The sequence below is a fragment of the Danio aesculapii genome, chromosome 11, assembly GCF_903798145.1.
Source record: "Danio aesculapii chromosome 11, fDanAes4.1, whole genome shotgun sequence".
Classification (NCBI taxonomy): Eukaryota; Metazoa; Chordata; class Actinopteri; order Cypriniformes; family Danionidae; genus Danio; species Danio aesculapii.
Genome location: NC_079445.1, coordinates 38,478,708 through 38,491,175, shown reverse-complemented (window position 1 = coordinate 38,491,175; position 12,468 = coordinate 38,478,708). Strand labels below are relative to the sequence as shown.

At 36.2% G+C, this 12,468-nt stretch overlaps 1 protein-coding gene across 1 annotated transcript in view; it reads left to right on the top strand.

The window, feature by feature from the left end:
* etnk2 (ethanolamine kinase 2) overlaps positions 1-12,468 on the top strand; it is a 34,514-nt gene that overhangs the window by 10,135 nt on the left and 11,911 nt on the right. The window contains exons 2-5 of the mRNA XM_056468735.1: positions 1,679-1,938; positions 5,638-5,778; positions 11,296-11,438; positions 12,204-12,287. Of these exons, the coding sequence (XP_056324710.1) occupies positions 1,679-1,938; positions 5,638-5,778; positions 11,296-11,438; positions 12,204-12,287 (628 nt within the window). The remainder of the gene's footprint in view (positions 1-1,678; positions 1,939-5,637; positions 5,779-11,295; positions 11,439-12,203; positions 12,288-12,468) is intronic.

Genomic DNA, 12,468 nt, shown 5'->3' with positions numbered 1-12,468 from the left:
CATGTCAACTTTGAAGTCTTTAAATCCTTTAAGGGTGCCCAATATATTGAAAAAGTATCATTACCTGGATGATAGTATATGTAGTATTCACATATTAGATATGTGTAATTAAATCAAATGTATTATATGTGTCAAGCATCTGTGCATTGCGTGCATTGGTTGTTCATCCAAGTTTAACCAATTAGATGGGGCCTTACAAAAATGACAACAGCCAATAAGGGCGCACTCACACTGTGCTATCTGAACCGTGCCCAGACGTGCCTGAAACGTTTAGGAAGTGTGAGTGCTTCGAATCGGGCTCAGGCGCGGTTCAGTTGGTCCGGTTGGAAGAGGTGTGCCAGAGTGCGGTTCACTTGGGCTTTGGCATGGTACGCTTGTAGTGTGAGTGCAAAGCGTGCCTGAACCCGAAACTGAAGACGAGACGTGACTTTTAGGGGACTGTTTCATATGGATTTATTAATCATTCTTACTGTTCAATGAATGCAAACTGTCGTAGAAGCAAACCCCTCGCTGCACATCAGCTACACCTTCAGTACACCTTCAGCTAATACCTGCAGCACAGGGACTTTTATGATAATTTATGAGTGTCAGAAGTGGTGGATCTGTTCAGCAAAGAGTTTGACTGTGTGTGTCATTGCATCCCAAACAACTAAAAAATAATACAAAACGATATAACTAAAGCAATCTCCACTGTGCTGAGCGAGAGCGCTTCTCTTCCTGTTAACCTGAATAGTCGCATCATCGATGATGTAAGCGTGCTCAGGTCCGGTAGGTAAAAATGCAATGCGAGTGCAGGGAGAGGGGATGGGAGACAATTGCGCTTTAGCATGGTTTAAGGCAGCTGTACCTAATGTGAGTGCACCCTAAGATCTAAAATATCTACCAATATCTGCCGTTTACACTTAGTGTTTTAAAGTTGAAATGTTTGCACCATGGCATTTTATTTGCCCTAATTTATTTTATTAGATCAGAAAATATCAGATTTAGTATCATGAAATAAATCAGTTATTTTAAAAAGTAGCCAAAATGGCAGTTCTCTATGGTTATAAAAAATATCTCTAGGTAGAAAGTATATCATAATCACAAATATTCAGCAACATTGCTTATTTTCCCAGCATCGTGCAACGCTTGATGTATGAGTGGGTGCAGCCATTGGAATGTTTTTGGCTTAAGACTTCCGGTCTCATTCACTTCCATTGATTTTAGACGTTTAGAATGACTCTAAAATTAGGCTGCTTGATGTTGTAAACTGTATTTTTCTTATTATATTATCCTATTTTTTTGTGTATAGTCATGAACGCACTTGTTTGTAGAGCAAGTAGTTTGTAGAGCACGTAGTTTTTAGGATTGGAAGTTCTAAAATAATCGCAAAAACATTTTAAAAAGTCACTAAATTATAAACCTTTGATTTGAGGCAAACAATTATTTGATAATCTGACAAAAAGTGTGCAGAGCTAAAAAGCTCTTGTGGAATTGGTTGAATTGGCAGAATCATGGGTAATGTAATTATCAAAGGTTCAGTTGAAGAACAAGTGTTTTAAAAATACTTTGGAATAATGTAATCGGGTCAACACAATATACCATCAAGTAACAACCTTGCAAAAATCTATTTTAAAAAAAGAATACAGTTTTGTTTTTGTTTATTTGACGGCTTGCATTGATTCGTTGGTCTCTTCAGCTTTTCACAGATGGCACCACCAACAAGCTGGTGGGCTGTTATGTGGAGGATTGCGTAGAGGACGTGGTTCTGGTCCGGGTGTACGGCAACAAGACAGAGCTGATCGTGGACCGGGATAATGAACTGAAGAGCTTTCAGGTTCTGCACGCCAACGGTTGTGCACCCAGACTTTACTGCACCTTCCAGAATGGCATCTGCTACGAGTTCATGCAAGGACGTGCTCTGGATACCCAAGACGTCAGGGACCCCGTGCTGCTCAGGTGAGTTAGTTCAGCAGAAGGCACGAATTAGAACATCCAAATAGATGTTCGTTCTATAAATAACCTATTCGGTTGACTTCAGCGAGACTTTTGACGTTGGCTTTTGGGTCAGAACATTGAGTGCTTCATTCTGATTGTGGCATCTGTTTTGGATTTTGTATCTATAATAGTGAAGTCTAAACTTCACTTCACTTGGTTTTACCAATATTTTTTTTAATAAATGCAGACTTCTTTCAAAAAATTTAACGGGTTAAAATAACTTTTTCTACTTTGATTGCTATTACAAAGTTAAATTTTCTGCAGCCAGTTTTTCCACATTACAGTGTGACGTTCGAAAATCACTATAATTATAAAATGTTTATTTAGCCAGTTAAGTCAATTGGGAACCAGTTCTGATTTACAATGACGACCTGGCCAAGAGGCAACATAAAAAGCAGATACAAAGCAGCAGGGACTCAATACAGTAACAATTTCACAGCTGCAGATAATAACATTTAAAACCAAGGAAAAACTAAAAACAAGCACAGAGATCTTGTATTATTAACTGGATTGAACTTTTAAAGGATGATAGTGGAATAAAAGTGTTGAGCTTTAAGGTCTGCTGCAGATGATTCCAAGCATCAGCAGCAGAAAACTGAAAAGAGTAGCGACCAAATGAAGTGCGAACTTTGGATATGCAAATGTTAATAAAACTACTAGAGTGCAGATTTCGACATGTTTTCTGAATGTTAAGAGTTTTGTAAATGAATGGAAACCAGTGAATTTATTGATGTGATCGAAAAGAAAGCCAATTCAATTAAGAATACAGTTGACAGTGATGAGTATTAAATGGCGCACCAGTAACAAAACTAATTGCTTCATGGCAAACAATATCCAGTTTAATATATCCAGGATTTTTTTTAAGCTGATCTGTAAAATCCCCCAAATCCAAAATTGATAATACTGTTAATTTGACCAAATGCTGCTTTGAAGAGTGCGTAAAAGAAGATTTGTTTCTGTAAAGAAGACCAATACTGGCTTCAACCTTTTTAAGCAATAATTAGCTGATTTAATAAGCAAGAAACATTTCTTATGATTATTTTCAATATTAAAAACAGTTGTGCTGCTTAATATTTTTGTTGGAATCTGATTATATATTATTTTCCAGTATTCAAAACAGCATTTGTTTTGAAAGAATTTTTTTTTTTACTTTTATATTTAAGAAAGAAAAGGAAAAGAATGAACGAATTCAGCAAAAAAGGAAAAAAAGCAGTTATCATAGGCGTTACAGTATCAAATCACAATACATTCGATGCACATTTTAGCATGTTATTTGCAATGGCATACGCGAGTCTTTCATCTCCTTTACAATTCCTATTCATTAGGCCCTTGTTGGAGGATCAGCCTGAAATCATTTTTGAGTTATGTTATAGTTTGAATTTTCTGCTATTTGCTAAAAGTATTTGTATTAAGTATTTCTCGTTGGCTGGAACATGGCTATTTGGAAAGTATTTATAAATTAGATTGATTGGGATAACTCTGTAGAGAATTTGATTATGCATAAAACTACAAACATAGATAAACAGAAAAGAGCAAAGGCAAAAGTGTGATATTAGTAGTGTTTTATGGTTTTCAGGGCAGTCAAATAGTAGTCCAGTGCAGAATTTAAATAATCAATGCAAAATAACACTGCATAAGTTTTACTTGATAAATAATCCAATAAAAGTAATGTTTTTTAAAGAAAGCGATATGTGCCTGAAATGTGCCTTAAACACAAGCTGTTTGGACAGACATATGTGTAGGTATAGTGTATAGACCGTCATATTGGGGTGATATAAACACACACAGTCCTTTTTTTTTTAAAATTGAACAACATAAAAACGGTGGACCAATTGGAGCGGTTTTAAGATCGACCGCAACTTGATGTAGGAGTGTGGTCCCCAGCCCACCAATATTGGTTGACAGGCGTGCATTACCATATTCTCAGTTGGTTGTTTCACATCTGCCATTTTCAGCGTGTGAGTCAAAGCAATGTCACCAAAGAAACACCCTTGCTCTATTTTTAGATGTAAGGCTCATTAGGCTCAACCTAAGATCAAAATTCACCACATGATCGCTCTCATTGGTGCCATTGTTTGTAACTTTAGGTGGGTTTGCAAACATGTGTACTTTTCATTGCGTCTTCCTTGAACTTCAGCCGTTTGCATTTCCCACAGTCACAGAAGCTCCCTGTCATCTTAACTAGGTGCAGCTGGAAAGTGTGAGTGCGTTGCGTCACGTGACCCTCCCTCGATTGGAAATAACAAACTTGCCTTAAGCAGGTCGCACAACAGAAGCGCCGCTCAGTGTCACGACATGCATTTTAGAATTTTAAACATAGGTTTCTATTAGGGTACACACAACGGCGCCGCAAGTCGGTCCACGGCGCTTAGCCATGACTCTGGACACTGTTCATATTTCGGCCACGCCACAGAGTGCCATCTAAATAGTTTCATTTTAAATAACATGCGAATGTGTGCATCTGGTGTGTCGTGACTCTGAGTGGCCCATCCGGTGTGTGACACCCTTTAGTTTTAGCCTCAGTCAAAGTTAATTCAGTGTGCGTGGTTCTTAGTCTCGGTGTACAAGCTCGTAACTTTAAACTAGCACTCAGTTGGCTGTAAAACTATACAAAGAACAAATGATTTTGTAGTCTCTGCTTGTTCTGTGTCCGAGTCGTATATGTACAGCTGAATGCTGGTCCTGAATGCTTCTCTCTGTCTGTCTGTCTGTCTGTCTGTTGCCATACACAAAGTGGGGGAGCTCTTGGCTCAGCCCCCTTGTTAAGTTGGGCAGGAAGTCAAAACTAACTTTCATGTGGAGCAACACACCCCTAAGACAGCGACCTGTGTACATGCCCCCAAAATGACACTTTTTAACACATTATAATAAAAATCTGAATTGTGTTTTGAACTGAACCTAAACTGGCACACTCAGAAGAACCATAATATTAACTCTTTAAAAAGGGGTAAACTAGGTGCCCTTTAAAAACATGTGCAACTGATAAACTTTCAGTCCATTACGGTTCAAATCTGCAATAATGTTTTCTGAACTGTTTCTCTTGGTCAACTATAATCATAACCGAATGTTGAATATCCTGCAATGTGACTATTGCAGATCTGCACATTGCAATATCGATGCTGAAACAATATATTGTATTGTGCAGCCCTAGCTGGGACAATGTCAGACATTTTCCCAAGGTATAATTAAATGCTTTAGTAACATCTTGAGCATTTTTTCCACAAGTGCTTAATAAATAAAAGTACAATTCATGACCTTCTAAAATGTTTAGTATAGGTTAAAAAGTGCTTGGTTAAAATGTCACTATTTGATCTATTTGAAAAGGAGGGAACAAGAACAAACATGAGAAAAATGCACCCATTTAAACCATATCTTTAAATATTGAAGTCTGGCTTTTTTGGAGAAGTTCAGAATGCAGTCTAAGCTAACTGTGAGATATGAAGTAAAGTTTATGTGCACTCAGACAGAACAGTGCATTCATTTCATGAGGGTCACGTAATCTCCTTCCAGGCACACAGTGAACCATATCAAAAACTCTACCGTGACCTTGGACCAATATCCACTTTTTCCACATAAACAGCTTTTTCCAGGCATTGTGTTTGAGCTGAAATCGAAACATTGCCGTTTTGACCAACGTCTTCCTTTTGTTGTTATTGGCAGACTGATCGCCCGTGAAATGGCTCGCATTCACGCCATCCATGCACACAACGGATGCATCCCCAAACCCAACCTGTGGATCAAAATGCGCAAGTACTTCTCACTAGTGGCCACAGAGTTCACAGAGCAAGCCTCCAACATCAGGTAAACCTTTCATGAATGAGTAGCCCTTCATTGAATGCTTATTTACAGAAAAAAAGAAAAGAAAATGAATCCAATGTCAAAATAGTGCATTATTTCTCTTATAATTGCATTAGCTCTCAGCTCTTTTTTGCAATGTCTGAAATGATTCTTTAAAGATTCTAGTCTATTTAAGCCTTTCGATTCTTCAGCTCTGCATTGATTGGTCAGATGACACCGTTTGTTGGGTAACACTTTAGGTCACAATTTACAGTATTACCAACCCCTTAACCAGCAATACTAGCTTAATAAACTAATAATTAGCTGTTTATTAATAAAGGTGGTATTAGTAAGGTAGAAGTTTGTCTAGGTTTTGGGTAGGATTAGGGATGCAGAATGAGATCATACTTTATAAATGCTTATGAAAAGTTAATATCTTAATCATAGGCAGGTTACCATTTGTTGCAATTGGTCTGACCCTAATAGCTTGTGTCGGAAACCAAATACCAATTACTTTCAATTCAATTCACCTTTATTTGTATAGCGCTTATACAATGTAGATTGTGTCAAAGCAGCTTCACATAAAAGGTCATGGTAAATAGGAACAGTGTAGTTCAGTTTGTCGTGTTTAAGTTCAGTTCAGTTTAGCTCAGTTTAGTGTGGTTTAATAATCACTACTGAGAGTCCAAACACTGAAGAGCAAATCCAACAATGCGCAGCTCTATAGATCCCAAACCATGTAAGCCAGTGGCGACAGCGGAGAGGGAAAAAAAACTTCACTAAATGGCGAAAGTGAAGAAGAAAAACCTTGAGAGAAACCAGACTCAGTTGGGCACGACCATTTTAATTTCTCCGCTGGCCAAACGTCTTGTGCAGAGCTGCAGTCTCAGTGGCGGAGGCTGGAAGCTGGCCTCAGCGAAGACTCGTCTGTCTCTGGAGCGTCACAGGAATCAGTCTCATGTTTTCCACTCCTCCATGACCACCACAGAAGCTGCTCAGGATACGGCCTGGTCCAGGATATGGAAACCTTGGGGTCATCTCGTCGTTGATCTTGGATCGAATCAGCCATATCAAATTACCATATCAATTACCATATCAAAATTCCTTAGCACTTGTAAACAGCGATCTAAACAATATAGATGCACCTCCAAAGTCTTTGAAATCCTTGAAATTGCTTGAATTTTAAATAGTTTGAGAATGTAATTGTTCATTTTCTCATGATTTACCTTTATAAATAGTTTCTTTTTTAAATAAAATAAAAACATCTTTTGGATGTACTGGAACTGGAGTTCGACCGAAGTGTAGCATGGATCATGTAGGGAGCACATTAGGGAGTTTCACAAATGTTTAACCAATCTGTGTTACTTTTTTCTACCTATTTCAGTGAGTCGTTCTTAATGAGTCACTTAATTCATGACTGATTGAGCCGTTTTTGAATAAATCTGAAAGGATTGTCTCTATACCACCCCTAGCAAGATACCGGTGTTCATGCCGCCTTTTCACGGATGAAAGTGTAGAACAGGGGGTGGTGGTTGGGATTGTCTCCATGCTGCCCCTAGCAAGATGCCGCCCTCCCCGATCACCTACATTTCCCATGCCTAAATCCGCCACTGCTTTAAGGGCTGACTGATACTGAAAAAAATGAAACACTGCAATATTTTTTTTTCTGGAATATATAATGAGACATTAATACAATTTCACCAGATGACTTCATATCTCAATTTGGAAAGAATTTCTGATGTAAGATTGATTCGGACATGGAAGTGCATCTCTATAAAATCTAATAAGCGATCTATAAATGCAATAAAAAAAAAGATACCACTGAAATAAACAGACTTTTATCGTTTTCCAGTTAGGGCTTGGTGATATGGCAAAAAATGCAATCTCTATAATTATTTTCCGTATTGAACAATCTATATTTCGATATCAGTTGTTAATGCTTCCAGAGTTAAAGGAGTACCCCAACAATGACTGAAGCTGAAAATTCGGTACATCTCTAATATCAACACACCTCTAGATTCCCATTGTTGCACATTTCTGTTGTGTGATTGGCTCTTAGATTAATATAGAGTAAAAAAGTCCAGAGCTTCTCATTGTTATTGACATATTTTAGCGCTATTCAATATAATATCGTTTATCGGCCCAGCCCTATTTTCAAGTGTAATAGTATTCAGGTAGAAGTAATATAGTACAGAATAATGGAAATAAACATAATGCAATCAAATCAATGATTATTAAAGTGACAAATGGTACAAATTCTTATGCTTGAATGATTTATACAATCACAGATTTAAAAACTATTGACTATTGTGAATGATCACATTGCGATATTGATGCCGAAACGAGCCCTAAATTCTTTCTTTGTTATTCAAAAGTTTGTGCATTTTGTTGTTTGAAACACAAACTGTTCATAGTCCAATTTCAATATTATTCATATGAAGCCATTTGAGCCATCAGTAAATTATATTTTGCTTAAACAGGTGTTTCACAAGACCTAAATTGCATTTGTTTGTTTAATCTCAAGCGTAGAGAGATGTTGTCACATACTCCTCTCATCAGTCTTCCTTTAAAAAACGCTTGCTCTTGTGAATCCTTTTATTTAGGTAGCATAAATTTAGATGGATGGATTAATAAAGACAAGAAACTGTTATTTATTCTTCTGGCAGCTAATAAAAAAGTAATAACAAAAAAATGGTTAAAATTAGAGGCACCTAAAGTTGAAGAATGGATTGATACAGTGCACACTGTGTAGGTCATGGAAAAATCTTTCTCATTAAGAACACAGACTGAACACTTTTTTTTCTAATTTGGAGTAAATGGATTGAGTATATTTCACCAATATACCTGAATTTTTCTTGAATTGTAACTTTTAAATGTAATATTATGCGTCTAAATAAGTATCTTTTATTTTTTAAAGGAAAACTTAGAAAGGATTTGTAGCTCCCCATGTTTTACTGTTTATAGTTGTTGTTAAAGTGAAGAAAATACAAAGCATATATAAGATCTGTAAGTCTCTTTATGTATGAGAGAGTGCTTGCTCTTAAAAACTACTGCTGTTTGCATTGTGGCGTTTATTCGGGAGCCAGGGATCATGCACATGCAGTCGTTCACGTCATTAGTTTCATAAGACTTTCTGTCATGATTTTTCCAAGCATAAACTTGGGCAACAACAAAAAAAACATTTAAAAAATGATTGCAGATGAGTCTGAGAGACCGCAGGGCTTTGAGTGAGTCTCTGCAGGGCAAAGGAAGAGTCTAGAAATAACTCCTTAAGCCCATTATGAGGGGAGAGTGGTCAGTCGGACAGGGCTTTTTCATTGGTGGGACTTGACCATATTATCACCGTCCTAATTTCTCTTTTGTTAATCTATTCTTTGAGTTAAAAGCAGGATGTGGCTTTTTTCTAATTGTTGGTAAAACTTGTAAGATCCCATTTGGTAGTTATCATTTGTTTAGTTTTATATTTGTGTACATATTGAACTAAGAATGAATAATTGTATTTATTTTACTAAATGAGGTTAGTAAAAAGAAATGATTACTATAACAAATATTTTGCTCGTTATTTTTAATTATTGTTGTTTAATCACAGTTTTAATTTATTTTTGCCATCCTCTTTTAATAAAAAAATGCAATTATTCATTCTTAGTTCATGTAGGATCAGGTGTATTAAACAATATGAACAGATACAACTTTAGATTTTGATTATGATATATACACAAATAGAAATGAACAGCTAATTGCTAACAAATGGATTTAACCAACATTGACTTATGAAACTTCATTATAAAATGTTTTATTATTAAAAAAAGGTTTATTTGTTAACATTAGTTAAATGGAAAATACTTTGAAAACATTAGTACTTGATATTTAACATTAATATAGTACATTATTGTTTCAGTAAATATGATTAACTGCACCTGAGCTAACACAAGTTAATAAGGAATTGTTGTATTTGAATTAATAAATTCTGAAGCTAACATATTGGTCATTATTAATGCATTGACTAACTTTGCAAATTGAGACCATCACTGCAAAGTGTTAAAGCTTATTTGAAAGTGTTTTAAAGGATTTTTTCAACTGTAAATAATTTATTATTACTAATTTCATTGATTTATAAGTAATAGAGTATTTAAGCTGTTCTGATGAGCTTACTAAGGGGATTAGTATTACTCGTCATACTTCAGATTAGTGATTTGAACAGACCTGTAAACCTGAATATTAAACCTGTATGGCACATGTGTGAAGATACAAGATGTGCGGCACCTGAAACTACGGATACTATAAGCCTGTGCTGGCATTTCTCCTGCGGTGTTGCTGTCAGTGTGTGAAGAGTGGGAGAAGAGGGTTGCATTGACAATCCAACACAATGGGCAGCACATTGAACATATTTTATAAGTGGTCAGAAACTTGTAAATAACTCATAAAAGAATAAAGTTATGCTAAAACCGAGCACACCATTGTTTTTCTTGTGAAATTCCTAATAAGTTTGATGTGTCACATGACCCTCTTCCTATTGAAAAAAACAAAAGTTGGATCCAAGATGGCCGACTTCAAAACGGCCACCATGGTCACCACCCATCTTGAAAAGTTTGCCCCCTCACATATACTAATGTGCCACAAACAGGACGTTATTATCACTAACCATTCCCATTTTATTAAGGTGTATCCATAGAAATGGCCCACCCTTTACTTTCGACTGCAAATGTCACGTCCATAACACTGGAATTGCTCTAATACTGTTTTTTTATAATCACACTTCATTAAAACAGTCTGCAGAAACACTTTGATTGACATTCTCTTGTTGTACATGTCATCAGAGAGGAAAAGCTCCACCCGTTAGTTATGATCTCTCTCATTAGCATAAACAGCCCTGAGGGAAAAGCAGCCGTCCACCATTAGAGTTTTTCGCCAGATCTGCCAAAGATAATGACAGTGACTAAGAAGCATTATAAATGAGTTTTAGGGTGCAAAACTGAACACAGTAGTCTCCATAGAGTGTCTTCTTTTTATATTTTCAGTTTTTCACAGAGATAACATTAGTCCTGTTTTGAATCTGCCACTATGCTGATGCACAGGCGTTCGCAGCTCTACCCTCTATTCGAAAGACCGCTAATCTCGTTTGCATTTAAATCGGCAATTGTCCCAAAATGGGGGAGTTTCAGAGTAAAAAATAAAATTAAATGTGTAGTATTTTGACCTGTAACGTCACATACACACTTATTTACATATTCAAAAGGGGCATAATACGTCAGCTTTAACTAATGTCAACCAACTTTCAATCTTAACAAATATATTGGCAAATGCTGAGATTAAAATTAAATAAATCCTGCAGATCCTTGCTGATTTAGTTTAAACTAATGACGTTTGCCAACATCAACAAATGGAACCTTATTGTGAAGTGTTAATTCTTTTACTAGCAGAATATTAGATAAAACTAAAATGCAAATCGGTTTTGCGGCATTGTTCTGTTATTAAACACTCTGTGCCTCTGTGTTTGCCTTTCGCATCACTAATCTCTAATTTCTGTGGTCTGTAAACTAGAATTCAGCAGGAAGTGCCCAGCCAGGAAGTGCTGGAGCAGGAAATGATGTGGATGAAGGAGCACCTGTCTCAGCTGGGCTCTCCTGTAGTGCTCTGTCACAATGACCTGCTCTGCAAGAACATCATTCACAATGCAAAAGAAGGTGGGTTTGTGAATCATGACAACATAGAAATAAACTGGCCATATTTACCTTCTGATAAGCCTCACAGTTCTTATTGTACCTCAGATACTGTCTTATTACTTTTTATAAGTTGAATAAATACTTCATACGGGTATTTAAAGTGCGGTTATTCTTTTTAGGATTTCCAGTGTAACTGCTTTACTTGCTCTATTTCTATAACAAAATTGCACAGAATAGTGTATCTGTATGTGATTTGGGATCTTTTCTGTGCCTCTGAAACTAATTTTTTGTTCTGCTTGTGTAACTAAATTCACGTGGGTGGGAATAATAATATTAATAATGACCCAGTTTTATGATTCATTCAGTTCCCACAGGTTGTACGTTTGTTCTGTTGTTTTGATGCTCTTTTATGCTTCGCAAGGCTCCGCTGATTGATCAAAATGCAGTAAAAAAACAGTAATATTGTGAAATGTCTTCAGTGTCATGTGATCTTTCAGAAATCATTTGTGTATGCTGATTCTGTGTTCCAGAATAATTACTTATTGCTATTGATATAAAGATTTTTGTGAATGTAATATTTTTACTAAAGAAGAAGCCTTTACTTTCACTTTTGATCAGTTTAATGCCTTATTTTAATGAATCTTTTTAAAAAAACAAAGTCTTTTTAAGGTGTTTACAGTTTTCATTTGATGCATTAAATTTGCTGGTACATTTTAAGGCATCAGAAAGCACTTGAAACTCAGATTTGTCTTATTTTCTACAAATCAACCCCTTTTCTTTTTTCAGGTCATGTTCGATTCATCGATTATGAATACTCAAGTTACAATTACCAAGCATTTGACATTGGAAACCATTTCAATGAATTTGCAGGTGAGCAGCATGAAAAATATCACCTATATCACCTATATGTGTGCATGTGTACATGTTTTTGGGACATATCAGTACACAAATCTATATAACATAGGTATGACAGTGGTAATGTAAGAAGGTGGTGAATTATGAGGACATTGCTGATGCTGATTTCTCAAAAAGCTTATCACATCGAATAGAT